This window comes from Eumetopias jubatus, unplaced genomic scaffold (genome assembly GCF_037043125.1).
Source record: "Eumetopias jubatus isolate StellerSeaLion01/CBP00866 unplaced genomic scaffold, mEumJub1_p1.0 scaffold_3, whole genome shotgun sequence".
NCBI classification, from domain to species: Eukaryota; Metazoa; Chordata; class Mammalia; order Carnivora; family Otariidae; genus Eumetopias; species Eumetopias jubatus.
This window is the reverse complement of record NW_028274809.1, coordinates 29,101,523-29,129,008: the sequence shown is the minus strand read 5'-3', so window position 1 is coordinate 29,129,008 and position 27,486 is coordinate 29,101,523. Positions and strand designations below refer to the sequence as shown.

The window sequence follows — 27,486 nt, the reverse complement described above, 5'->3', positions numbered from 1 at the left end:
ATAAGTGCCACAGAAAAAAATATTAACAGGATATGGAGATTCCAGAAAAATGGGGTGGGTATGCGGGGAGTAGTTGAGGTGGGTGTCAAGTTGTCATTTTAAATAGTATGGTCAAAAAAAAAAAAACCCCACAAGGAGATGCCCTTTTCACCCATAAATGAGCAGTCAGAGTAAATAAAGATGGACTGAAGTGGGCATTTTTAAACATTGCTTAAAGGAGTGTAAATTGCTATAACCCTTCTGAATTTGATAATCAAGGACTTTAGAATGCTTCAAGATCTTTGCCCCAGTAATTTTACGTCTAGCATGAGGAAGTAACTCTAAATAAAACTTTATGAATAAAGAAAAAAATATATAGATAGATGATAGGTGATAGATAGATAGATAGATAGATAGATGATAGATAGACAGACAGATAGATATAGAATGCTCATGGCCTCAGTGAGAAAGTGTTTTCTCCCTAAGCAGACTTGAGGGAAGTGAGGGAGTTAACTCTCTCCATATTTGGAAAAAGAACATTTTAGGCACTGAAACATCCCCAAGGTGCTAAGGCAGAAGCGTGGCTGGTGTATGGCCAGGCAAGACGTAAGGAAACTTCTTCAGAAGCAATTGCAGTAATCCAGGCAAGAAATGAAGGTATTGTAGACTTGGCTCACTCACAGTGGAGGTGGTAAGCAGTCAGATCTGGATACATTTTGCAGGTATAGCCAATAAATTTTCCTAAAGGAATAGATGTGAGGTGTCAGAGAAAGGAAGGCACTAAGAATCATGCCAAGATTTTTAACCTCAGCTATTAGGATGGGAAAAGCTGCAAGTACAAATGTGAGGGGGAAATTCTGTTCAGATTTGGATATATTGAGTTTGAGGTGTCTATTAGACATCTATAGCATCTCAGATCCTTTTGGTCTCCTTGCCTGTGGGGCCTTTGGCCTCTTATTCTGTCCCTATTGCCATAGCCAACATACCTCAGGCCATAATCACCCAATAGTGCTTTGCTTCATGTTCAGGCCCATACAAAATGGAAGTATCTGAATTTGGGGGAGGAGAGTAGTGTTAGCCTCCATCCCATTAACTGAATCTTGACCTCTTCCCCTGACTCACTTCTTTTCCCTATCCTCATTTCCCAGGGATTACATTCCCTAATAAAATAACAGCACAGAGGCTTATGCCTCAGGTCTGCTTCCTGGGGGATCCCAGGCTAAGACAATAACCAAGTCGAGGTGTGCATAGGTACTTGTTTAAATGAGCCTGGAGTTTGGGAGAGTGATTTGTGGGGAAGGTATAATTTTGAAAGTTGTCAGCATACACCGAGTATTTACAACCAGGAGACTGGATGAGAGCACAAATGAGTGGACAAAAAGAAATGTCAGAAAGAGGAGAGGTTGAAGATTTTAGTACCTTTGAGACAGAAGCAATGTTTTATTCACTACTCTAGCCCCAGTTTCTAAAAGTGCATGGCACAAAGTAGGTGTTTAACAGATACTTTTAGAATAAATGAAATAGGTCACCACGGCTTTGGGGTTAGGTAGGAAAGCAAATTAAGTCATGAGAGGTGATGAACTAGAATAGGCAGGGTTCATGGAACTTGAGTTTGTAGAGAGAATGATAATTAGGTTCAACAGCAGAAGCAAGAGAAAAATAACAGGAAAAGGAAAAGGAAGCCGTGGTTAGAGAGAAGCTCTCAGAACCACTTTCTCCCTGAAGCCTTTTATAATCAACTTATGAGATCTTCCCCCTTTTCTGGATCTCTCTCAGGGCACTTATCTATCATAAACTAAGTCAAGTTATATCCATGTGCTCTTCTCTACTTTTCCCAATATTGATATTTTCCAGGGGTATAATTGAGTAAAAAATAAAGGTAGCTTCCAAGTCCCAGAGACAAAAAATGGATGCTGGAAGTTTGACATTTCTAGTTCATTTTCATGGTTCATGGAGATGCTAGAGAAGACTAGATGAAATTGAAAGACTCGATTTCAAATCTGGAGTATATTCAAAATGTTCAGTAAAATAACTTCCACTTGGATGAATGGATGATTGAATGAATGAGTAAATGAACAAAATTAGGTGAGAATAGAAGCCAAGAGAGCAGAACTCAAGGAGAATACAGGGTTTAATAACTGTTGGAGGCCCATAGGTCTGACGACAGGGCACAAGGGAATAAGGAAAGTGGGCCTATAGTCAGAATGCACCTAGGAAATTAGCAAAGTAAGATATGAAGAGACAGGGCCTAACTGAAGGTCATCATGAACAGACAGGAAGAATGTGAGGAATTATGAAATAGAAAATTACTATTTTGATGGGTGATAAAAATAGGCTATGAGTATATAATTCCAAGAATTTGGTATCATGTATAGGGTAAGAAGAGCAAATTGATAATCTCAATTTTGAAAATGTATTTGACACAAGGGTGAGATATGCAAGTAAAAGCTAGTAATAGGCAACATTTTAATCAACTTATTACATGCCAAACATTGTTCCAAGAACACATTCCATCAATGGTCTCATTTAATTATCACAAAAACACGATGATGTAGGTGCTAATTATCATCTTTATTTTGCATATGGGAAAACTGAGGGACAAGACTGAACAATTTGCCTAGTGTCACATAGTTAGTAAGTGGCTAAACCAGGGTTTGAACACCAAGATATTAAGGAACTTTGCCCAGGACCAGACGTATTCATTATTTATTCAATAAATATTTAACAGGCACTGCTACATTCTAGAAATTGTTGCTGGTGCTACGAATGGGAAAGGAGGGGAAGAGCTGGTGGTGAACCAGACAGACATAATCCCTACCTGCACAGACCTTAAATAAGTATGTATGGTGAGTCAGAAAAGAACGTGAGAAGTTACAGTTTGGTAGGGGGAGTGGATAGCAAAAAAGAATTCCAGAGGAGAACCACATCTGTAAGTACCTTGAGATGAGAGCCTACAGTAGGGGGAAAAAAAGAGAGAGAGAGGAAAGAGCCTAGAAAAAATAAAAAGACTAATATGGCTGGAGTGCTGAGAGCTAGGAGAACGGTTGGGGAAGCTGGGGAGAATGAGAAGCCCATATGGTAGAGGGTCTGGTGTCCATGATAAGGAGCTTGGACTGTTTTCGGTAAGCAAAGGGAAGCCATTAAGAATTCAAGCAGAGTAGTGACTTGATCAGATTTATATTTAAAAAAAAAAAAATGACTCTGGCCACAGCATGGCAAAAGCAGTTCTGTTAGACCAAGATGATAGTCATTGCAGGACTTCAAATGATGAAGGTTGATTACACTAGAGTATGAAAAGTAGCCATAGGAAAGGAGAGGCCACAAATCACTTTTATTTTTTTAAAGATTTTATTTATTTTAGAGTGAGAGAGTTGGGGTGGGGGAAGGGAGGCAGAGAGAGAGGGACAGAATCTCAAGCAGACTCAGCACTGAGCATGGAGCCCAATGCTAGACTTGATCCCCATGACTCTGAGATCATGAGCCAAAATCAAGAAGCGGACATTTAACTGACTGAACACCCTAGGCACCCCACAAATCCAATTTTTTAAGGCAGACAAGTCTAGGTGATTCGAATGTGTGTCAGAAGGATCTTAAGTTTCTGGCTTGAACTGAGTAGAGGGATAGGATGCCCCTTACTGACCCAAGGGCTATGAGAAGAGGATTTTGGAGGGAATATGATAGATAGGTTGAGTTTGACATGGCCCAGTCATCCAAATGAAAGTGTCGCAAAGCCAGTTAGAAATATGAATTCAGAGTTCAAGAGCAAGATCTAGGCTTGAGGTATGGGTTGGACAGTCTTTGGCAGAGGGTACCTGAAGCGGCTGGTCGAGGATGAGGCCACCGAGAAAAGTGTACATGAGGGCTCAGCTCTGGAGTATTCCAATATTCCAATACCAGAGAAGCTGCTTGTTAAAGAACAATCAGAGAAATAAGAGGAAAACTGAAATAAGAGCAGAGAGAGGAGAATATTTGAATAAGGGTGTGGTCAATAGTTCCAAATGCTAGAATGAGGTCTTGTAAGATGAGGACCGAAGGTGACAATTCAGAGTTGCTTCAGGTGAGTGGTAGGAACAGAAGCTAGACTGGAGAGGGCAGAGGAATGGGACACGTGAGAATGTCCATTGGGTAAGACATAACTGCAGTCATAGCTGGAGAAAGATTTAAGGAGAGAAATATTTTTAAATAAATGAGAGACTTGAGCACGTTCAAGTAGCAGACAGAAAAGCCAGCAGTGGAGGAAGGGTTGAATAGAACAGAAGGAAAGAGGGCTCCTCTTCAGCCCCAAGTCCCTGAGAAAGCAGAAAGGGATCTAGAGTACCAGGAAGAGCAACTCTTCTTTGTGACAGGAAGCCAATAAGGGGTGGGGCTCAGTCAGATGTGAACCCACTCGGTCCTCTCGGTCGGCTTCCTAAAGATAGGTTTGCTTTAAAAGGACAGAGAATTATAAGACATGAGAGCCCGGGGAGAAGACTGCAAAGTTCAATAAAAAGAAGAAGAAAGAGTCAGAAACGTGGCCTTGAGCGACCTCTGAGAAAGCCGTTTCAGTAGTCGAGGGAACGTTAGTCACACTGTCGGGTTTAGAGTGGGAGTGGGTGGTGAAGAAAAGGGCGCAGTGGGTGCAAACCACTGCGGTAAGAAACGGCGGTGAAAAGACAGCGACCCGGGGGATTGCCAGGAAAAAAAGGCGGGCAGGTGGGGGAGAAGGGGAGGTCATATTTCAGAGTGTCCCAGAGCAACCTCGGTCAGGACGGGTCATTGCTCGGAGGCCCCCGAGGGCCGAACAGGTCATCCACCGCCTGGCTGCTGGGCTGCACCCCGCGAGGTGCCACAAGTGCCGGGCCTCCGCCCCAACCCCCCCACCCCCACCCCGAGATCGAACAGCTGGGCGGGCGGCCGCCAGGTCTCTCCGCTGACTCTCGGAGAGGAGAGGCCGCGGGCCCGGCAAACCCTTCCCACCCGGGCGCCCCAACTCCGGGGCAGCGCAGGGGCCCCGCGTCCCGGCACCGGGCCCGGGCCCCCGGCTTCCGGGCGTTTGCAGAGCCTCCGCCGCGCTTCCTCCCGGCTCGCCCGACTCCGGCACTCAGCCGCGTCCCAGACCCGGCGGCGCGTCGGCCAAGTCCCCGCAGCGTTTGAAAGTTCCCGGCGCCGGCGGCGCTCGGGGGCCAGGGCTCAGGCCCGGCCCGCCGCAGCCGCCCTAGAGCCCGCCGCTTACCGCCGCAGAGGCAGCCAGGCGCGGGGTTTTCCACCCAGCCGTCGACACCCCTAGGGAATTCCCCACGGGGCCACACTCAAACCCGCCTTCCTCCTGCAAATTGCCGCCGCCAGGTTTTATCCGCGGAAACGGCGAGGTGGGGCTCAGACCACTCCACCCCCGCGCGTCCCTTCCCACCTTAGCCACCACCCCACTCCCCGCGGAACGCCTTCGCCTCGGCCGAAGGAGCCCGAAGGCCTTCGGCAAGTTCCGCCTCCAGCGCGGGGGGCGGGGCCGCTCGAGCTCCTCCGGGCCGAGCTCGGCTGTTTCCGTGCGCGGCCGCTGCGCACTCGGCACTGGGCGGCGCTGGCTGGCTCCCTGGCTGCGGCTCCTCAGTCGGCGGCGGCTGCTGCTGCCTGTGGCCCGGGCGGCTGGGAGAAGCGGAGTGTTGGTGAGTGACGCGGCGGAGGTGTAGTTTGACGCGGTGTGTTACGTGGGGGAGAGAATAAAACTCCAGCGAGATCCGGGCCGCGAACGAAAGCAGTGACGGAGGAGCTTGTACCACCGGTAAGAGGAGCAGGAGGAGGAGGCAGGAGCCGGAGAGAGCCGGGGGGACGGAGGGGGGACGGGGAGGCGCCGGACACCCGCGCTCGGGGCCTTCCCCTCGCAGGAGGGGCCGCGGTAAAGATGGAGCCTCCGCCCGAGCCCCACAACATCGCCGCCGCTCGCAGCGAACAAAGAATAATGGCGGCGGACTGGAGCCAGCGGCGGCCGGGGCGGCAGCGACTCTGCCTGCAGCCAGCGGCGGCGCTCATGGCGGGGGGCGGCGGGCGGCGGGCGGGGTGGGAGCCGGCGGCCGGGGGTGTGTGCGGGCGGCCGGCCGCGGCGAGCTGGCGCCCGCGTTCCCGCCGCCGCCGCCGGGCCGGGCCGGGCGCGGAGCCGGGAGCCGGGAGCCGCCCCGGGGGAGGCCGCCCGCCGCCCGCCCGGCCCGGCGCTGCCCCCCGCGCCGCCCGTCCCCTCGGCCGGCCCCCGCCACCCGCCTCGCCCCCGGCCTGGCCCGACCTGGCCCCGCCGTCCGCCGGGGCAGCGCCGCTGGGGTGCCCACGGGGGGTGGAGGAGGAAGAAGGCGACAGTTGAGGGCAGAGGAGGTGAAGGTGCCTGCCTTCCCGGTAGCCTCGGTGTCTGCCATGCCCGCTTCGCGAGGGGAAGCGCTGCAACGTCTGACCTACTCTTCTCTCCACTCTCTTTGTGCAATAAAGTTCGAAACCAAAGGTTTCCTCTTGTACTGTATTTTATTCATGCCCTTTTCCCGCTCCTACCCCATTGGGGAGATACTGTTTTCTGTTCTTTTCTGCTTAGTTGACATGATGAGAGCCGTGCTTTTTAATATAATTTTGACTCTACCTCACTCTTTTTTTAAGGCAGTAGTCATGGAAATGCATTCTTGGGGAGGAAGGGGGTGCTAAGAAAAACATTTGTAAAACTTTTTAAAAAACTGTTGGGATCCTCCTGTAAAAGGGAAGCTGGTGTTTGAAAAACAGTTTCGGTTTTAACCCTTTTCAGTAAGGTAATAATCCTTGAGATCTATCATTCTGAAACACTTCGTTGAAACGAACATTAGCCCATGCACTTTTGTTTTACATCACTTTTTGGGGGGGCGGGTAACCGAGTTCGGGTCCTCTGGATCTCCCACCCCCTACTAAGTTTCCCACATGTTTCTGTCTAAACTTAAGTGAGAGATTGATTAATACTTATTCTAAAAATAGACATTTAGAAGTATCCAGTGTTTGCCTCCCGTGCAAAAGTACCTCCGGCCGGGGAACGACAATAGTTTAAGCCACAAGGCTTATTTTTTCTTTGCCTGTTGGGAAAAAGGAACGGCAGAAAAGTCACTGACACATTAAAGATTAAAAGACAGTTTTGAAAGGACCTGGAATATGACCTATTTAAGTTCGTGATACCTTCCTAAGAAGTTAGAATTTTATCCTAGCCTTAGCTTGCATCAGTTCTGCCTTCTAAAGGTTTGGTGTAAAAGATACTTTGGTTGCCAGCTATTGAAATCTTTTTACACTCACGGCTCATTTCCTGCTTTAAAAATAAAGCCAAAACGGTTATTTTAGGTGGTGCAAAAAATGAACAAGTTGTTTTAAAAATACTGTCATAGTAGGATAGCATTGTGATAGATACATACAAGGTTTCTTCTTAAGAATAAATACTGATTGGTAATAGAAGCGCTGTCTTTGATTTTTCTGTATCCAAGTCACTTTTTCAAAACCTACTTTACTCTATTGTAAATCTTAAAACACACACACACACACACACACTAGCAGTATGTCATTGCTGAGAAACTTAATTAAGATGCAGTAAAGTGTTTTTACATAAGGATTGGGGAGGTGATTTTATTTACAAACACTGAAGTAATTATAGTGTTGATGATGCCATAGATTTGTTTTTCCTTAAGATTTTCTGCAAGCCGGCATCAGTTGAGTAGAATATTTTTCCCTTACAGAGAATGTAGGACAGTGACTCTTTCTTTGCGAATTAAAAGGAAAAAAAAAAGTGTTCTGATGGATTTTTTCTTGTCTTAGCCAAAAGATCTTTTAAATTTTGTTTTATTCATAGATTCATAATCTGTAATTCTTAGAAATTCCAAGTGGAATGTTTCAGACTTTTATATTCGTTAATATTTTAATGTTCACTTGCAGCATGGTTATAAGTTATACTTATGTCACTTCTCAGGGATCAGTAAAAATTACAGTTAAATCTGATTGTACCTTTTTTTTTTTTATGGATACATCTATTCAGAAAGCGAATAAATCTTTGCCTTAGACTGAAAACTGTTAAAAGGCCACTTCTTGTGGAATTTAAAACTCTGGTGTTACCCCTTTTTGAATGATTTTTTTTTTCCATGTAAGAACCTAAGGAAACTTAGAAGCCTGATTCATAAAATGGTACCTTCCTTTTCCTGCTTTCTGAAATTCATTTTCTTGATTATATCTGATTAATAGGAATTTTCATTTTTGTAGACAAGTAGCTCTATTTTATCTCTCATCCTAAGGCATTGGGTTTTATTTTTTGGATATAATATGGTTATAGTAAAACCATGTATGTCCCACTTCACCTTATTTTAAAAGTTTTATTCTTTTTTTCCACAGTAGAAAAAATTGTAACATAATGGCTTCCAATGTATCGCTCAAATTTATATTATCATTTATTCCATAAAATAATTTATCAGATATGGTTATATAGACTTGCTTATAGCAGCCTGTGTCGGTCTTACAGGCATGTGTTTCTTGATGTACAGTGTCACTTCCAGTGATGGCTTCTTTATTGAATAGAGCTCAAATCTGAATTTAAGAATATACTAGATAATCCGGGAATGGAAAAAATGCAAGTATTTTTTTTCCTTACTCATGTGTGAACTCATCTCTACTGCAGAATCACTTGAGGCAATAGTTTGTGGTAGTTCAAATATTTAGTTAGCATTTACTGTGACAGAGAATGTAGTTAGTGGAAAGAGCATTGGGTTTGGACAAATAGGCCCGGGCTTCATTCCTGCTGTTGCCACTACTATCATGTGCCTACCCTCAAGAAATTTGTGACTTACAGAAGTTTATTAATCTTTCAACCTTGGTTTCCTTATCTGTTAAATTAGACTACCACCTACTTTATAGGGCTGCGAGATAATTATAAAGTACCTCCTTAGGGACTCAATGATAGCTATTCATTTTAAAGCTTTATTTTAACTTCCTGGCTGTGGGACCTTCAGCAAATTTCTTCTCCATTCCTCAGTTTCCTTGGTCACAAATGTACTATATTTACCTAATAGAAATGTGGGTGTTACATAAGTTAATACATATTAAATGCCTAACGTTTCACAAGTGCTCAGCAAACCTTTCCTATAATTTTAAATATTATTCATTATTATTATTACTACATTTAATACACTCAGCCAGAAGCTGCAAGAAATCCAAAGATGAATTACATTGTTTTATCTCTACCCTCAAGGAACTTTTGGGGACACGATGACTAATAAGGCAGAATATATGTCATAAGAAAACAGTCAAAGGAGAAATCACCCTTGGTGAAGTAATGGAAGAAAGGAAGATTATATATTTATATTTCCACTTTTATTTTTTTAATAAGTAATTCATTCAGGTAGTCCATAATTCAAAACATATAAAATGTAATACAGCAGACAGTCATGTGATACACCCTCCTGCTCATTCCCATTGCCCAAGTGTTACCAATTTCTTTTTTGTCCTTTCAGAGGTAATTCTATCCGTATAAAAGCAAATACTTTATGTATTCCCCACCCCGTGCCCCACACTTTTTTTTTAAACAAACGATAGTATACTATATACATTATTCTATATCTTGCTTTTTTTCACCTAATATGGCTTAGCCATTGGTTTATATCAGTACATAAAGAGCTTCCTTTTTTTTTTTTTTTTTTTTTTAAATGAGGCATCTCATTGTATGGGTGTACCTGTATTTATTAACCAGTTAGTAAGCTGATTTTATTTTTAGGTTTTGTATGACCTTTTTAAGCTAAGGGAATCTGTCGTTATGCCTTTATTTCTTTATATGAAAGACATTTCCTTTGAATGAGAAATACCAGTTTCTGACAGGAAGTGGTTATTTGAACTGCCTTACCTTTTTAGCTCTAGTTTTTAAAGTTTTAGTGAAATGATCCAGATGTGCATGAAAAGGCAAGTTATGTTAAGAGTTAACTCACAAAGTGAGTTCAGTCTGAATTTAACTCTTTTTTGAGATTCTTATACCCTGAACAGTCTTCCTTCTATTATTGCCGCCAAAAAAGTGTCTATAGTTTTTTCCTCTAAATGAGAAAGAACATCTCATGTAGTCCATTCTTTTTTTAAGCAGACTATTCTCATGTGATATTACTACTCAGTAATGCTGATTAGGGTGATAGCTTTTTCCCTGTGTTTTGTTTGTTTTTTCTTAAATTCTCATCAACTTTTTCTTTGATGATATTCCAATATTACTGTAATTATCAGTGAGTTTTTATATTAGATACCTAGGTAAATAGCAATGAATAATAATAATAATAGCTAATGATATATAAATAGCAAGAAATGAATGAGTTTCACTTATATGCTTGTCTACTTAGACTTTACTGCTTAGATGATTTTGTGGTGTGTGTGTGCGTGTGCATGTGCGTGTGTGTGCGCGCACGGCAGCGACTGTGCGGGGTGGGTGGAGGTCCCTGGTCAACCAATTGGACCAAGTAATACTCATTTCAACTAGAACACAAAACAAGTTTCAGTACCTCTCTTTTTTGGCTCTTCTAAGTAGCATTTAACTATAGGACACTTTACATGCAGTTAGTATATTTATCTTTAAAATACACATGCTGTGTTTTAAGTTGATTAAACTTAGAAAGAAAATGATAACTAATAATCCAGCAGCAGGGACACACATAAGTCTTTTATCTTTCAAGAAAAAAGTCATTAAATGAAGCTGTTGTCGTGTATCTCATTTTTTGTATGCTCAAATTGACAGTTACCATGTGCAAAAGTTCTTAATGTAAGAATATTGCCTTACTAGTATTTTGAGGATTTACGGTATTTTATGTAAATTATTGACATGTTTGGTTTTTACCTGCGCAGTGACTAAAATGTTTACAAAGTACTCATCTTTACAAATTTGGGGGGCTGGAGATAGATAATTGAAATCTGTAAAGGCAGAAAATTTTCCTTCTGGAACATACCTGTGGGCAACTAGGGGCTTAAATGATACCTCACGGTATCCTGGAATCAGTAAATTGTCTTTTGTGGTAGAGGTAAAGATCATGAACTAAAGGGACAAACTGATAATGTGAAAATGACTGTTTTCCTCTGCCAATTTTCTATGCTAACTCAGTCATGATAGAAGAGCTTAATCCTGGTAAGAAGAAAGGATGGTTTTAAACTTATTCTGTGCTAATATCTGTAAGTGTTGGTTTTGAGACATGTTCACAACCCGGGTAAAGAGTAGCTATTGGATTTTCTTACTCAGATTGCTTCTCCCCCCTTAATATATATACACTGTTTGTTTTGTTTTGCATTCTTAGCTCTGCCAGATGTGGCTTTGTAGAGATGTTTTGTTTTATTTTCCCTAGAGTCTTACCTGTCTTCTAGGTTATCAAAAAGAAGGAGGGGGAGAAGACTAGTCTTTCATATTCTGGTGTTTATTCAATCAGTTCTTGGGGCTAGGGGCTAGTTACATGAATTTCAACTTAAAAAAAAAAAAAGTGGTACTCCTTGATAAACTTTTAAATGCCTGAGTTGCTTTTTCTTATGGTTGAGTTAAAGTAATAAAGGAGTTTACCATGAATGAGATGGGCTGTCTGAACAAAAATGAAAAGCACTTACAAGTTTTCTTTCTGCTACTGGATTAAATTAGGATCTCTGAAAAATCTAATAAGGAGCAAGGTGAGAGAATAAGAGGTCTGAAGGATTTGATGGTGAGTTTTTTTGCCAAAAGGCGAGAAGTAAAGGCTGATACTTTGTTGTAGAAGAGAGAATTAAGTGGGAACTTAAAATTGCTAAGAAAGACCTTGGTGTAGGAGTAGAGGGTAGGTCTGAAAGTTGATGGTAATAGGAAATTTCTTTCCCAAAGTTAGTGAATCTTCTCTGAAACTAAGATTTCTTTCTTCAGTTTTAAGTTTTCTAATGAGCTGGTTATCCGTGAGTTTCTGGTTGTAATTATATGACGGTATAGATGTAACTAAAAATGCTTGTAATTTAGCCAAAGCTGAATAACGATTATTTCTGAGGGTTGTTACCCCTATTTGTGTAGATGATTGGCAAATAGGAGACTCAGAAATACATTGTTTATCACTGAAGTGAAAATTGTTGTTTGTTCCGAACTGTCTGTACTCCTAAAGGAGTATCATTTCCTTGAAAGTATCAGTAGCAGCTTTGTTTGCTATGACCAGTAATACTAATGCTTTGGTTTAATTTACTGTCATCTAACAGTCTAGTCATTTATTCAGTGAACATTTAGTGACCATTGACTTTTTATAGTAAGTGAAATAATTGTAAGAAAATTTATTCAGGTAAGTATTTTTATAGATATTAAATGAAGCATTGTGCTAGTTGCTGTAAAGAGTAAAACCTAAGTATATGGCTCCTGCCCTCAGCGAACCTACACACAGTATAGTGGAGATGACAAAAGTGGTCTAAGAAAGAAGGATGGATGCATGGCTCAGTGTCAGCTCTTCACTACTGTTTTGAAGAGCTGTAGAGTTTAGAAGAGAAGGAATTTAGTGAGGAAAAGTTTTATGAGAAAAATAGAATATAAATTGAATGCTAAAGAACTTGGATAGGTAGTGATAAAAGGGAGTGTGTTCTAGGCAGTGGCAAGGACAACAAAAATGACGTGGAAGCAGAATGAGGTACAAATCAAAATAGAACAACTTTCAGTGAAACATTTTAATTCTAGTACCATATTTTAAGAATTATGAACAGTTTATTATGATGTCTGTAAGGGTATAGTGTATTACTCATAAACTCTACTATATTGGGGGAATTCAAACTTAACAAAGTTTTACCATTAAGGGAGTAGTAACTCCTTCATTTTTTACAGATGACTAAACAGCCTTGGAGAGCTCAAATGATTTATTTGCTGGTAGAGCCTTTTCCCTGAGCAAGAAATAACAGTAAGCATAGTCTTCATCACTGTTTTTGTAGCATTATCTTTTTGTGAAGAAGGTTTTCATGTTTCTGGCTTTATTAATGATTACTAGAATTTTTGTTCCTAAACAGTAATAGTTTAGGTTTATAAAAGTTCACTTGGAAGAAGTATTCTAGCCAAGGTATTAAAAAAATACATTGGTTTCATTATCTTACTAATCAGATCTACATCAATAGGAGGGGCGCCTGGCTGGCTCAGTCAGTAGTTTGTTGACTCTTGATCTCAGGGTCATGAGTTCAAGCCCCACGTTGGCCTTGGAGTCTACTTTAAATAAATAAATAAATATTTTTTAAAGGATCCGTATCGGTAGAAAGTTTACCAATAAATAGCCAGCTCATGCTTTTTTTTCCCCCCCATAATTCATTGTATATCTGTCATTTCAAACTGGAATTTTATGGTTTTAAATCATTGTTATTAAATACTTGTTTGGAGGGAATTGATAGGCAACCTGGTCATAAGGATTAGTTTATACTTGCCCAGCTCTGTGTTGTGTGTTTGTGTGTGTCTTTTTATATAACACATATTTTATCTCTTGTTAGCTTGTAAGCTCTTTGAGAGAAAATTTGTCTTTTTTTTTTGAAATTTTATTTTATTTTATTTTTTTTAAGATTTTATTCATTTATTCATGAGAGACAGAGGGAGAGAGAGAGAGAGAGAAGCAGAGGGAGAAGCAGGCTCCCAAGGAGCAGGGAGCCCGACGCGGGACTCGATCCCAGGACCCTGGGATCATGACCTGAGCTGAAGGCAGACGCTTAACCATCTGAGCCACCCAGGCGCCCTCTTGTCTGTTTTAAACTCTAGTCCCCATAGTTTTCAGCAGAACACTTATTATGTAATAGGCACAGCAAATGTATTTGTTTAATGAATGATTCCCTCTTGGGAGGGTCACAACTTTGGAAGACAGGATTAAAAACAGTCCCCCTGTGGAGATGCACAGAGTAAAGGAAGCAGACATATATGCTTCAGACAGTTAAAACTTACTGAAATTACAGATTTATTTTTTAAAAGCCAAGGAAATTAGTCTCATTTTTCCAAAAGGAGTTTTTCTACTTCAAGTTTTCATTAAACTCTGATGCTTTAGTAATCCTTTTTGCCTCTGAGACACGAGAAATGGCCTGAGATTGTATTATTAATCAAAACGACCTTACCAGAAATCACCACCAGGTTGGTTTAAAAAAAAAAAAAATAGTACATCACTTGATTGTACTTGATTTTGATTCAGGAATAAAGATACCTAAACTTGCAGTGAATCTTTTATCAGAACTGTATATAAAGTCTTTGCTGTTGTCTGCATGTAATTTATCGGCTTTGTAGCTTTACCACCACTGCTAATTTGAAAATGTAGTCCAATATATTCTTGGTGCCTAGGTGCTTGGGCTTTTTCTAGCAAGCAAAACATAATAAAAATGCTTAGCCAAAAAAAAAAAAAAAAAAGCTTAGCATGTGGCTTAATTGTCTGTGGGGTTCCATTGCCAAATAGAAAGAATTCTTCACATTTTATAATATTGGAGGCTGTGTGGTATACCTCTGCAGTCTTTTAAAATCCTTGCAAATCTCTTAACATGTCTAGTTCTCCATCTGTGAAGTCAGAGCTAAAACTGGGATTCCTGTCTTATGACTCCTCCTGTAACACGTGCTGTCTCACTTCAGGAAAAGTGAATTGTCACTCTTCCATGTCTAATTTGTAAATAATTCACCAAGAATAGCATTTCAAAATTTAGTTCAAAATAGACCTGTCAAAATAATAAATGTTAACTTCATAAACACACTTGGATATTCATTTTCCATTTGAATGTAGTGATTTTCACATAGTTCCTCAGGTTTTATTGAGTAAATGGAATAGTAGGCTTTAAATATTTAACGTCAGGGCATAACTTTTGTGAGTCCTTACAGTTTTAGCATTGAGCTAGTTTATGAATCAGAACTTAAAATACGAAGACAGTTTCACTCTTTAGTCAACACAGAAATTGCTTTTCTATAAGTAACTGCTTGTAGGAGGTGTATAACCCTTTTTTTCCTTCAAAAAAATTCATTTCCAAAAAATCCATTTATTAGAACTTATATAGGAAGCTTACGTAGGATCACGTCTTTGAAATGCTTAAGGTGTAAAAAGCTGTAAACATAGTATTGGATGGGAAAGAAAGGAAAATGGGAAGGGATGGGATAAAATGTTACTATCTAAAATAATGCACAGTCATGGTTGCTGTCTTGCTAAGCAACAGTTTGTCTCTTGGTGACCAGACACATGAAGGCTTGTTTGAGAGCCATGAGTAGTCAGTCTTACTTGAAGGCAAACAAGGCAAATACATTTTGCCAGTACTTAGAAAATAATGACTTTGATTTGAGAAAGCACTAAAGCTTTTCTCCTGAAAGTTACTATAGAATTAGTCACATGTTATAGGATGACTATCATCATGCAGCTCATTTCTATAAATCATGTAACATTTTTCTAATTCACTCTTAAATACTTTTTTGAGAACAGTGTCTTTCTTGTAGCACGTGCTATACATTTAAAAATAATTAAAAATAGCATTCAAATATTGTGATTACAGAAATGCAGTAAATTGTAAAATATGAATATTGAACTTAAAGCCATTTCTCTGAGTTCAGTCCAGGGAACAAATAATTCAGGGAATTAATTTTATTTTTTTTTTTTTAAAGGTTTTATTTATTCATTTGAGACACAGAGATAGAGAGAGAGAAAGCATGAGCAGGGAGAGAGGCAGAGGGAGAGGGAGAAGCAGGCTCCCCGCTGAGCCAGGAGCCCGATGTGGGGCACGATCCCAGGACCCCAGGATCATGACCTGAGCTGAAGGCAGACGTTTAACCATCTGAGCCACCCAGGCGCCCCGGGAATTAATTTTATTAAATAGCATTGAAAGGTTTCCCTGTTACTGTATGCTGCCTTTTTTGGTAGTAGTGGTTGGGTTATACTGATATTTACTATTAATACAAAGAATTTATTAAAATATATAAGCAAGTTTTCAGGCTTTTATTTTTGTCTTGTAAATGTTTAAATCTCATCAAGTTCAAATCACACAAATAACTTTATGTACAACTTTTCTTGCCTTTCTTTAATATTTAGACTAGAAGCAGAAGTATGGATTTATTCTCCTAATTAAGGGAGAAAGACCTTGATAAGAGCGCAGAGTAAACTTTCTGAAAACTGTCAGAATTTACTTAGTTTAATAAAGATACCGATTTATTTATTTTAGTTTATCACATTTCCTATTCATAGTCTTTTTCAAAAAATTATATAACTTCATTTTGATAGTGTGATTATTCTAATTAATAAAATTTTATAGTTAAAGTTGGTATCTGTGTTGTGGGGTATATGTGTGTACATACGTACATATATACGTACCTACACGTTATGTACACATACACAACATTGAATCAGCTATTTTCCTTTCTGGTTTCAGTGAGGATATGCTAAATTTAATACCACAAGACTATTTATTATTAGCATCAGAAACCTGGAGCATTGCTAAATTTCCAGTATTGATTGCATACACCTCAGTTGCTCTAGTTTGAGCATATAATAAATGACAAGTATTTCAAAGTTAACAACCCCCAAAAAATGTACAGGGAAAAAAAATAGAGGAAAAAAGGCAGTGCAACATAGTTACTGATTCTTGGAAAGCCAAAGTCTGTTATGTAGCACCTGAACATTTTGTTACTTTCTTTAGTAAATAACACTTTAGAAAATTAATCAAGACATGTTGAGAATGTGTTAGCAATGCTTTCAGTCGGTTATAATATCCTTAAAACTAAATAAGCAGTACAAAATACTCTGTATCGCCCATGGCTGTTTCTGGGTATACTTCTGCAAAATATTTTTAATAATATATTTGACTACTATAGTTTTAAAATCATGTGCCCAGATGTGCCTTTTGCTATGGTTATCCTGGAGACTTTAGACTTCTGCTTGTGTGATTTCCTTAAATCACTGGGCTTTTGAGTTTAAGAGGAGTCAGCCACTTGCTAGGGTGCAGGGGGAGTTTTTTTTCTCATTTATAATTAAGGTCATTTACACTTTTAACAATCACAGCAAGTATTCATGTGTTCCATTAGTTATGGATGCATTATTCTTCAGTCAAAATTCATGGTTCATTTCTCTGAATATGGTAGATATTCATCTCATCCTAAATTGGATTAAATTGGTTATAGATTTAAGGGGTTAAAAAGTAAACTAGGTTGTGGGGGAGATGGGTTTATTTTTTATAAATTTGAACCTGAATAGAATGTTTAGGATTCTAAGGACTGGGGCACTTCCTAAATGTCAAAATATATTTAAATACCTTATCAACGAGGGTTTTACTTGTTAGCTTTAAAAATACTGACAATCCCGGGGCGCCTGGGTGGCTCAGTCGTTGTCTGCTTTTGGCTCAGGTCATGATCCCAGGGTCCTGGGATTGAGCCCCACATCAGGCTCCCTGCTCAGCGGGAAGCCTGCTTCTCCCTCTCCCACTCCCCCTGCTTGTATTCCCTCTCGCTGTCTCTCTCTGTCAAATAAATAAATAAAATCTTTTTAAAAAAATAAAAAACAAAATAAAATAAAAATATTGACAATCACTCCAGCATCCTTCTCAGCTTGCTTTATTTTTTTATATGTTTGCTTGTTTTAGAGAGTGAGAGAGGGGGAGAGGGGGAGAGGGAGAGAAAGAATCTTAAGCAGAATCCACACCCCATGTGGTGCCCGATGGCGGGGTTCTATCTCACAAACCTGAGATCATGACCTGAGCCAAAGTTGAGTCACTTAACCGACTGTGCCACCCAGGTGCCCCTCAGCTTTACTTTTTACACAATACCTCTCACTATCTGATTTATTACACATTTTACTTTCTCTTCCCTGCTCTACACAGTAGAATGTAAGTTCCACAAAGACAAAGTTTTTTAAAAAAATTATTTTTTTGTTTGTTTTTTAAAGATTTTATTTATTTATTCATGAGAGACGGAGAGAGAGAGAAGCAGAGGGAGAAGCAGGCTCCTAAGGAGCAGGGAGCCTGATGCGGGACTCGATCCCAGGACCCTGGGATCATGACCTGAGCCGAAGGCAGACGCTTAACCATCTGAGCCACCCAGGCACCCTAAAAAATTTATTTTGCATATTTCTTTTTCCCCAGTAATTTAACGGTGCCTGACATGTAAGTTCTCAGGTATGGTACCCTAATACAAGTATAATGTATATAATGTAAATTGTTAAAACTGAAGATATTACTGGTTTTATTTAGTTACTAACGGTGAAGTCTCCCAGGATATATTGCTATATAGAGTAAAAGTAAAATTCATTGCAATATAAAAGTTCTAAACGCAATAACTTTAAAGAGACATTATTCTCAATTTTCATTTTGTCCTAGTAGATAGTTTCTGATTGCTTTAGAGTGACTATTCTGTTATCATTTGTTTTCTCTCCTTGCCCCTCTATAGAATCTGACACCAGCCACTGATTCACTCATTTCTCTAAAGGCGTACTAATGTAAGCCTTTGCTCATACCATTTTTCTTATCAGAAAAGTTATCCTCCTTCCCCAGATTTATGGTGCTGTGTCCATCCTCAGTGCTTCTTTGGAATTTCCCCACTCTCTTGACTATCGCAGAACATTTTCTCTTCTTTTAAATGTCATGGAAGCACTCACTTGACATTTTACTGAGAGGTTTATCTAAACTACATCTTAGGGGCACCTGTGTGGCTCAGTCGGTTAAGCGTCTGCCTTCGACTCAGGTCATGATCCCGGGGTCCTGGGATCGAGCCCCGCTTCGGGCTCCCTGCTCTGTGGGAAGCCTGCTTCTCCCTCTCCCACTCCCCCTGCTTGTGTTCCCTCTCTGGCTGTGTCTCTCTCTGTCAAATAAATAAAATCTTTAAAAAAAATAAACTACATCTTAAAGTTTTAAATACTGTCTTCACTGTGTAAAGGATACCTAAGTGATACAGTCTTAGGTAAGTTTCCTGAAGCTTTCTAAGATGGAAAGGAAAAACTTCTTTGTCCTCTTCAAAAATTAAGAAAAGGGACTGCTAAAACTATTTAATAACTAACAACAGTTATGACCAGAGTAATGTAATGAGTAAAAGAGGCGCGTCCACCATGTGAGAGAATCTTTATTGACTAGTAGTCTGGTCTTGTAGCATTTTTTTTTTAAAGTGCTGCTAACTACCTCAAGTTGTATTGCATTCTCATGATTTTATAAATCAGTAAGTGGTAATAGCTCTGTGTTAATCCAAGATCAAGAGGCTAGGTAACCTGTTCTTAGTGAATCTGCCTTTTACTGTCTATATATATTAGTGTAGAGTAAAAGGAAATACTTCATTTATTATATATATACTATTTTATTAAGTGACCTGCATAATTATGTGTGTGTATATACATCTTGTGGTGTCATTTCCTAGGATCAGAGCATTTAAAATTGGAAGAGCTCTTTAGTTCATCTTCCTAGTTTTTACAGATGAGGAAACTAAAACACAAGTTTAATTTTTCCAGTGACCACCTGGTGACAGATCCAGCTTTCCACCAAGTATTAGGCTCCCTTTCCCTACTACTCATAGCCTCATTGTTTATTTCTCTCAAGACTAACACTAAGAATCACTTCACTCTTTATTTTTCATATTAAGAAGAATAAAGAGCATTATAACAAAATGATACATATCTTTGTGAGTTGGTTTAAACATTTTTGTTTCTATTAGGCATGATACTGTTTTGAAATTTATTATAAACTTATGGTTCCAAAGGATTATGTTAATTTTTAGGGGATAAATCATGAAAATTCCCGAATCTTAAATATCAGTACCTCCCAAATTTTGTAATTCTGAATTATTGGAAGAACAAGAATCCCCAAACTGTCAAGCTAATACTAGATTTTCAGTGATTTCTAAGATCCAATATGTTTCTAATATTCAAGGCCCAGTATTTATAGAACATTCTTTCTGAGTTTATATGTACCTGATCTTTTACTTATTTTATATTAGTATTCAGTCTTTTTTTATTTTTGTGTTCCTGAAAAGCATTCATTTGTGTAGTGAATTAAGAATCTCCTTTCTCGGGATGCCTGGGTGGCTCAGTCAGTTAGGCATCTGCCTTCAGCTTGGGTCATGATCCTAGGGTCCTGGGGATCAAGTCCCGCATCTAGCTCCTTGCTTGGCGGAGCCTGCTTCTCCCTCTGTCTGCCACTCCCCCTGCCCCCTGCTTGTGCTCTCTCCCTCTCTCTCTGACAGATCTTTAAAAAAAAAAAAATCTCTTTTCTTCAAACAACTTTGGAAATCCACATACTGGCCACAGTAATTGATCCTGTGTCTGGATACTGCACTTCCAGCTAGACTGCTCCTTGGTTGATAGAAAATTGAAGATTGTAGATGTGATACTTTATTATCTCTTCTCTCACCACCTGAAGATTATAAACAGAAAAGAGCAAAAGTTTTCAAAGTCCAAAAAGAATACACCCACTTTATTAGTTTAGTCTAGTTGAGAGACTCTTTCAGTACCTTCATGGTAAAGGCCAAAAGAATAATGTCTGTGTTAGTTCAGTCAGTGAGTTGCTTTCTGAAACAAATTGTTCCTTAAATAATTCTCACCTACACTTTGAGAAAAGCACTTTGAGAATTTTCTGATGAAAGAGTATTTGTACTTTTGCTTTGGATGTTGATACCTACTCGAGCTAAGAGTTAAAAAATTAAGAAGGCTATTCCCTTCTCAGAAAAAAGATTAATAGTCTGCTGCCTGAATGAAAGAAATTATAATAAAACACTGGCGGTTTATATGAGAGAATCATATACATTGGAAATATCACACTTGATTGTTGTGGTTTTTGTGTGTGTGTGTGTTTTGTTTTTGTTTTTTTTAAGAATTTTACCTAGTTGGGGAGGGAAGAAGAATGCAAATCACATTCCTGTTTTGAATGTGTCCTTGTAGCTATAATTATTTATGTTAACTAGCGGTTTTGTTTCTTTATTATAATGTCACATTTTATTTTCTGCAACAAAAAATTATAATGATGCCCTATACCTTAAATGTCAGAAAAAAAGTAGTTCTGATGTTGTGTAATAAACAACAACAACAAAAATATGATCTTTGCCATAGGTTGCTTTTAATCAAATGGGCAAGTGAAACTATATGGATGAGAGCACAGGTTTAAAAAAAAAAAAAAAAACATGGGCTGAAATAAAGTCTTTCAAAAATGGTTGGCTCGTACTCTGTCTACAAAGGATGTATTATGATGATCAATTTGTATTTGTCTTCATTCTCATTAAAGTGATGGCTTAGGGAGAAGATGAAGAAAAGTTTATGGATTTCTGGCCTTATTTAGCTTGACTCAGTTCAGTCTTGTCCTCAAATGGACTCACTACTTATTCCTAAGATTAGGTTTTATTGTTTTCACATGCCATTTTCTTGCAGACCAAAAGTATGAACAACATTTGGGATACATAAACCATTTTGTCATTGATGTTGCTTTGTTATTTTTGATGTCCTTTTTAATTTTTTTAGTTTAAAAGAACACAGATTGTAAGTATATAATTCAGTTATCACAAGTAATAAAATTGTTTGATAATTTTTAAGAATAGTATTTTACTCTTTGGAAATGGGTAAACAATTTAGGGAAGATTTAAACAAAAATAGTAATTTCATATAAAGTATATCTAGGATTTAAAATTTTTTTTCAACAGGTATCTCAGAATCATGATTGAAATAATAGTTTTTGATTCATAGTTTTCAAAATGTTATTCATGACTTCTGGTATTAAAATCTTGAATTGTACAATGATGCTGACGGGAAGAAAATAAAATACTAAAATATGTAAAAAGTAAAAGGTGAGAAAGTCATCCTCTCCAATTCCACCACATCTTCCTCTCCTCAGAGCTACCACTTACAATTTAGCATATAACTTCCCACACCTTTTTCGATACATATACATGAGACACATTTTATAACAATTTATTTGACTTTTTTTTTAATGTAAGTAGAATTCTCTTTTACAGTATATACGTTCTGTGACTTGCCTTTCCACTCAGTTTGTCTTGGAAAACTTTGTATGTCATTACATTACAGCTAGACTTCTCTCTCTTTCATTGCTGTAACTTCTCGAATGGTCCTTTGAATGATGGATACTTGTTTCCAGTTTTTCACTATTATAAAAAAATTCTACAGTGAATATCCTTGAACATACATCTTTGTGAACTAGTCAATAATGGAGTTTCTTATTCTTATTGACTAGTAGTTTCTCTGTATTCTGGGTGTTAATGTGTCAATCATATGTGTCAGATATTGTCTCTGTGCACTTGTCTTAGTGTCTTTTGTCATGGATGTATTAAGTAATTATGTAGTCAAGTCTGTTGATCTTTTCATTTGTCATCTCTTTTGTGGATTCTGTATATCTAAATTATTTATACTCCTTTCCACAGAGATATTTTTACTTCCATTTTTACCTGTCACTTGTAAAACTTTTTATAGAACCCTGTGAATGATGGCAAAATGTATTAGAATGTGATACGTTCTGATGGCATGTAGTAATCACATAAGGATCAGTCGCAATTTTGATTATCAATTTCAGAGTTAAAAATAAATATAATAAATTATGGAAAAGTATTGGGGTTTTGTGTTATTTATGGAATCACTATAGGTAGTCGTCACTATTAATAAATTCATTTTTGACAGGTGATATGCCAGGCACTAAATGACAACAGTAGTACACAAGTGAGAAGTAATCCCTTTTTTTGTGAATCCTTTAGACTAGAAGTTTATTTATTCCTGTTATCAGAAATATCTCATCTGCATGTAGCTGCTGCTGCTAAGAACTGTTCTCCACTAACTTTTGCTGCCATTCAGTGCTACATTACCCAACAAATATACTAGCAAAGCAGGGTCCCAAAGTAAAAAAGAGCAGCCTTGATTAACTTACTCAAAATGTTATTTCATGTATGTGTGCATGTGTAATGTTGCACACTGTACATGGAGTGAGGAGTCAGAACGCTAAGATTTGCAGTGTTTGGGGCCTCTAATTTGGCTCTGTGGCTGTTTATCCCACCTTTCTATCTTGATACCCCACAGCTTGGGCTGACTTTGTCCCACTACCAGTAATTTTCTGTGGAAGTAGCTTATAATTTTCTGTTTCTGCCCTATAATAGGAGGGAATAGCCTCATAGGAAGTACCATGAAGCCAGTATCTCAGACACCCTGGTATCAGCTCACTTCTGCTCTCTAACTTCTCTCCATACCTGATGAGTACAATTTGAAAAAACAGAATTTTACTGGCACCCTCCTCCCCTTGTTAATAGGGGAGATTCGTGGAAGGGAGGAATCCCTTCTTTCTTCTAGATGAAATAAGGGAAAAGACAGGTGTTTTTTGAAGGGACTAGAACTTCTGCAGCTCAGCAGACTTGGACAAGTTTGACAACAATTCAGCTAGATTGATTATTTTTTAACTAGATTTCGGAGTGCATTTGCTAACCTAACCACACATATACCTATTTATAACCTGAAATTTGCCTTTAAAGTCACAAAAGCACAAAGCACTGTAGTGCTTGTAACACTCTTCCATATTATTGTAGGTAACTAAATGACCATGGAATCTGGAGCAGAGAACCAGCAGAGTGGAGATGCAGCTGTAACAGAAGCTGAAAACCAGCAAATGACAGTTCAAGCCCAGCCACAGATTGCCACATTAGCCCAGGTATAAAATACATGGAGAGATTCCAAGTTATGTCTCTTCCAAGAGGAATATGTTTTAGACAAGAGGATTTAGTTTTTATTGCAGAGATATGCATAGAATGAGCAGAGACATTGTTAGAATATCAAAATTCCTATTTACTTAGCGTAATTTTAGAAATGATTCAGTTAACAGAACAGAAAAATGTATTGTTAAAACACTATTTGTAGTGACCTGATTCAGAATAATGACATTTTAACTAACGGGTAGAGATTGTCTCTCTTAAACAAGGGAAGAAAACCTGATATGGTAACTGCTTTTTTTTTTTTTTTTTTAATCACACATTTATTTTGAGGCATGGGAATTTAATCTGAGAGGCTAAGTTTTCTATGTGCTTAAACTAAAAAATAGGATAAGCAAATAACTTGACACACAAGTAAATTTCAAGGATAATAGTTTTGTTTCCTATATCTTTTAAATATAATTCATAATTCATTTTGTCTTTGTCTTAAATATTCTATCTCTAGAGTTATATTCACTCATCTTAGTTTTTTGTTCTGATGTATTTTTCCTCAAATATTTTATATTTTTATTAGGTATTATTTATTATTATTTTATTAACCATTATTTGCATATACATATGAGTAAGAAAGGTAGTTAATATAAAAACCAAATAACAGACATAAACCTGCTAGGTAAAAGAGTGTGATACTGTCTCTTTCTGATAAAGGCTCCCAAGAGAAAATAATCCTAGCAGAGGCTCTACCATGTTGAGCTTTGGCTTCTTGAAGAATTTAAAAGCCCTCCTTGGGAAGTCCCTGAGCAAGAATGGGTCTTGGAGAATAGGGAGCTAACCACAGATGGTTACTACACTGAAGTAAAGTATGGCCCAAATACTGGATCTTCTGCAGAAATATAGTCAGAAGGAGGGGACTGGATGCTCTGTGTTTTCTCCTAAAAGTACTAGGGCCTGCTTCCAACCCTCAGGAGTAAGGCAAAGCAGAATATATCTGGGGATGAAGTAAATACTTGGATAAGGCAGGTACAGGAATGAAGGGGAAAGAGCCAGGACTTCATCAGTATATAATCAAGGCAGACATGCACAGATCAGAATCTGGGCTTGCCCAAGCATTTGACCCTCTGGTAAAAAGAAGATACAATGCCAGAAGGGATCTTGGTGATGACAGCCACTATTCTGGCACTATTCTGTCTGATCTGCTTGTCCTCAAAGTCTGCTATATAATCCATTCCTGAAAATTCCTTCCCCCCTACTGTCTGTTACTGAGTTTGTGTTCTTGATATAGTAAAGCATGTTTTCTAGTGGTTTCTTAAGCAAGTTTGGGTAAAAAATTCTTGGTAAAGAAATAACTTTTCTTGGGGCACCTGGGTGGCTCAGTTGGTTAAGCATCCAACTCTTGGTTTCCGCTCAGGTCATGATCTCCCAGTCGTGGGATGGAGCCCCATGTCGGGCTGTGCGCATAATGCTGAGTCTGCTTCAGATTCTTTCTCCCTCTCCCTCCACCCCTCCCCACTTGCATGCGCTCTCTCTCTCTCAAATAAATAAAATCTTTAAAAAAATAATTTTTTCTTAAAAATTTTGAAGGCGTTGATCCACAGTCACCATGTAGTGTTGCTGTTGGAAAAGACTAAATCCATTTATTTTCTCTCTCTGGTATCTTATTTCTCTCTGTTCACAGTGCTTCACTATTTCATTATTAGGGTCTTGGTTTGAATAGTTTTTATCCATTGTGCTATATATATTCAGTGTGCCCTTTTATAGTGGAAACTCAGGTCTTCGATTCTGGGCAATTTCTTTAAATTATTTGGTTGAAGATTTTTTTGTCTTTTTTTTCCTAGGATCCTTGTGATCTAGATGTTATACCTATGGGATTGTTTCTCTAATTTTCTCATCTTTTCTCTACTGCTTTCTCTTTGTCTTTTTGGTCTGCTTTCTGGGAGATTTCTTCAGTTTCATGTTCCAGCTCATTTGTTGAATGTTTTATTTCTGCTATCAAGTTTCCAAGAGTTCCTTTTGTTCTCTGAATAGTCCCTTTGTGTTTTAATAGCATCCTGTTTATGTTTCACAAAGGCAATATTTTCTGTCATCTCTGAGAATATTAATTAGGTTTTAAGTTTTCTTCTCCCCACATAGATTTTCCTCTGTATAAGCTTTTTGCCCTTCAATTTGTTTTGGTCTCCATCTTTCAAATTAGAAGCTTTCCTCAGATGTTTTATAATCTGTGCTTGTCTGCTCAAGTTTAAAGTAGGGGACCAAAAAACTGTATCAGAAGCTCTGGATGTGTTTGGGGCCTAATAACTATGGGTTGCGAACTTCACTGTAGAGTGATTATGGCCTTCCCAATGTCAGTATCTTTTAAGTCTTTATTTAGCCCCTTGTCATTGATTCGGTTCCTCAGGGAAGGCTTTACTGATTTCCTTGCTTATAGGGTAAAGGCCTGGGAGCTAAGAGAGAGAAGACTGGAGGTTAATAACCCCACCTTCAGCAGTGTCTGTTGTAGGCAGTCAGGAGACCCGCTCTCCAGAAATTAATTCTCCATTTCTCTGTCAGCGTGGGGTAGATCATTCCTCCACAGGGAGTGTGGGGAGGGGATCCAGTTGCTTCTCAAAGAGCCTTCAACCAGCCTTCCTTATTTTCAGCCTTTCCCTTTACTCCACCTTCCAGGGTCTTAGATCCTGAGCCTCTTACGGATTTTGTGGTTCAAATCAGGCTTTCCCTACCTCTACCTCATGAATTGGCCTTCTGAGGTCTTCCAAGTTCATTACCATTCATCCTTCTTCTTTCCAGCCTCCAAAACTCTTACTATTACCTCCTTTCCCATTCTTTGCTCATGTGATTGTGCCTGTAAAAACAAAATCAATTTTACGAAGTTTAATCGAAGATTCAGGAAGGAACAAAATAATATACACATGTTTAATTTGTCATCTTTATCAGGCAGTCCTCTAGCATTTACCTTTAAAAGCAGAATGACATGATGTTTGAGTTTTAGAAAAGCTAGTTTTCTGTTCCCGTTTGTGTAGTTTTGGTTCTTTTTATGCCTAATTACAGAGTTATTCTCACTTGCTCATTCAAGTCCTTAACACATACAGTATGGATTTTTGTCATAATTTCCTTTCATAATTCTGATACCTGGTATTTTTTTGTTGTCAGTATTTAATAAAAGAAAAATATAATAAAATTGTCAAATCCAAGATTGTAGTGATTTGAATAATGAACAGAAAAAAATTCAGCCCAACTAGTAAAGGAAGAAAACCAATCTAAAACAATAATGAGATGGCTCATTTTACTTTTGGAATTTACAGTTTTGTGTGTGTGTGTGTGTGTGTTTTTTTTGAGTGCCGGGCTTGAACTCTCAACCCTGAGATCAAGACCTGAGCTGAGATCAAGAGTCAGATGCTTAACTGACTGAGCCGCGTAGGCACCTCTACAGAGATTTTTTTTTTTTTAAGTGGGAAGGAAAAAAAAAATATTGGTTTTGACTATGAGAATGTAAATTTTTATGGAATTAACTAAAGAGTTAGGTAAAAGGATGATCATTGCATCTTCCTTGCAGTAGGCAAATTTGAAAACCTAAATATCCAATAATAAGGAATTTATTACACAAAGTGTAATTTTTATTGCACAGCCATTAAAACCACTAAAGAAAATTATTAATGGTGTGGAAAGATATTTATAATGGATTGAAAAGATAAATTAGATTCCATGGTAGTGTGTTATAAAAATTGAGCACATACATGGACCTTTAAAATCACCTAGATCTGGGGCACCTGGGTGGCTCAGTCGTTAGGCGGCTGCCTTCAGCTCAGGTCATGACTCCAGGGTCCTGGAATCGAGCTCCGCATCGGGCTCCCTGCTCCGCGGGAAGCCTGCTTCTCCCTCTCCCTCTCCCACTCCCCGTGCTTGTGTTCCCTCTCTCGTGTCTCTGTCAAATAAATAAATAAAATCTTTAAAAAAAAAAATCA

General features: G+C 38.8%; 1 protein-coding gene across 3 annotated transcripts in view; it reads left to right on the top strand.

Annotated features, from left to right (window-relative positions):
* The first annotated feature begins 5,525 nt into the window (after positions 1-5,525).
* CREB1 (cAMP responsive element binding protein 1) overlaps positions 5,526-27,486 on the top strand; it is a 61,015-nt gene continuing 39,054 nt past the window's right edge. The window contains exons 1-2 of one of the 3 annotated variants that reach the window (XR_003610660.2): positions 5,526-5,737; positions 23,408-23,529. Coding sequence is in view for 2 of the 3 variants with exons in the window: in XM_028112194.2 (XP_027967995.1) it covers positions 23,416-23,529 (114 nt within the window). In the remaining variant the exon portion in view is untranslated. The remainder of the gene's footprint in view (positions 5,738-23,407; positions 23,530-27,486) is intronic. The other 2 variants (XM_028112194.2, XM_028112193.2) reach the window with 2 other exon arrangements.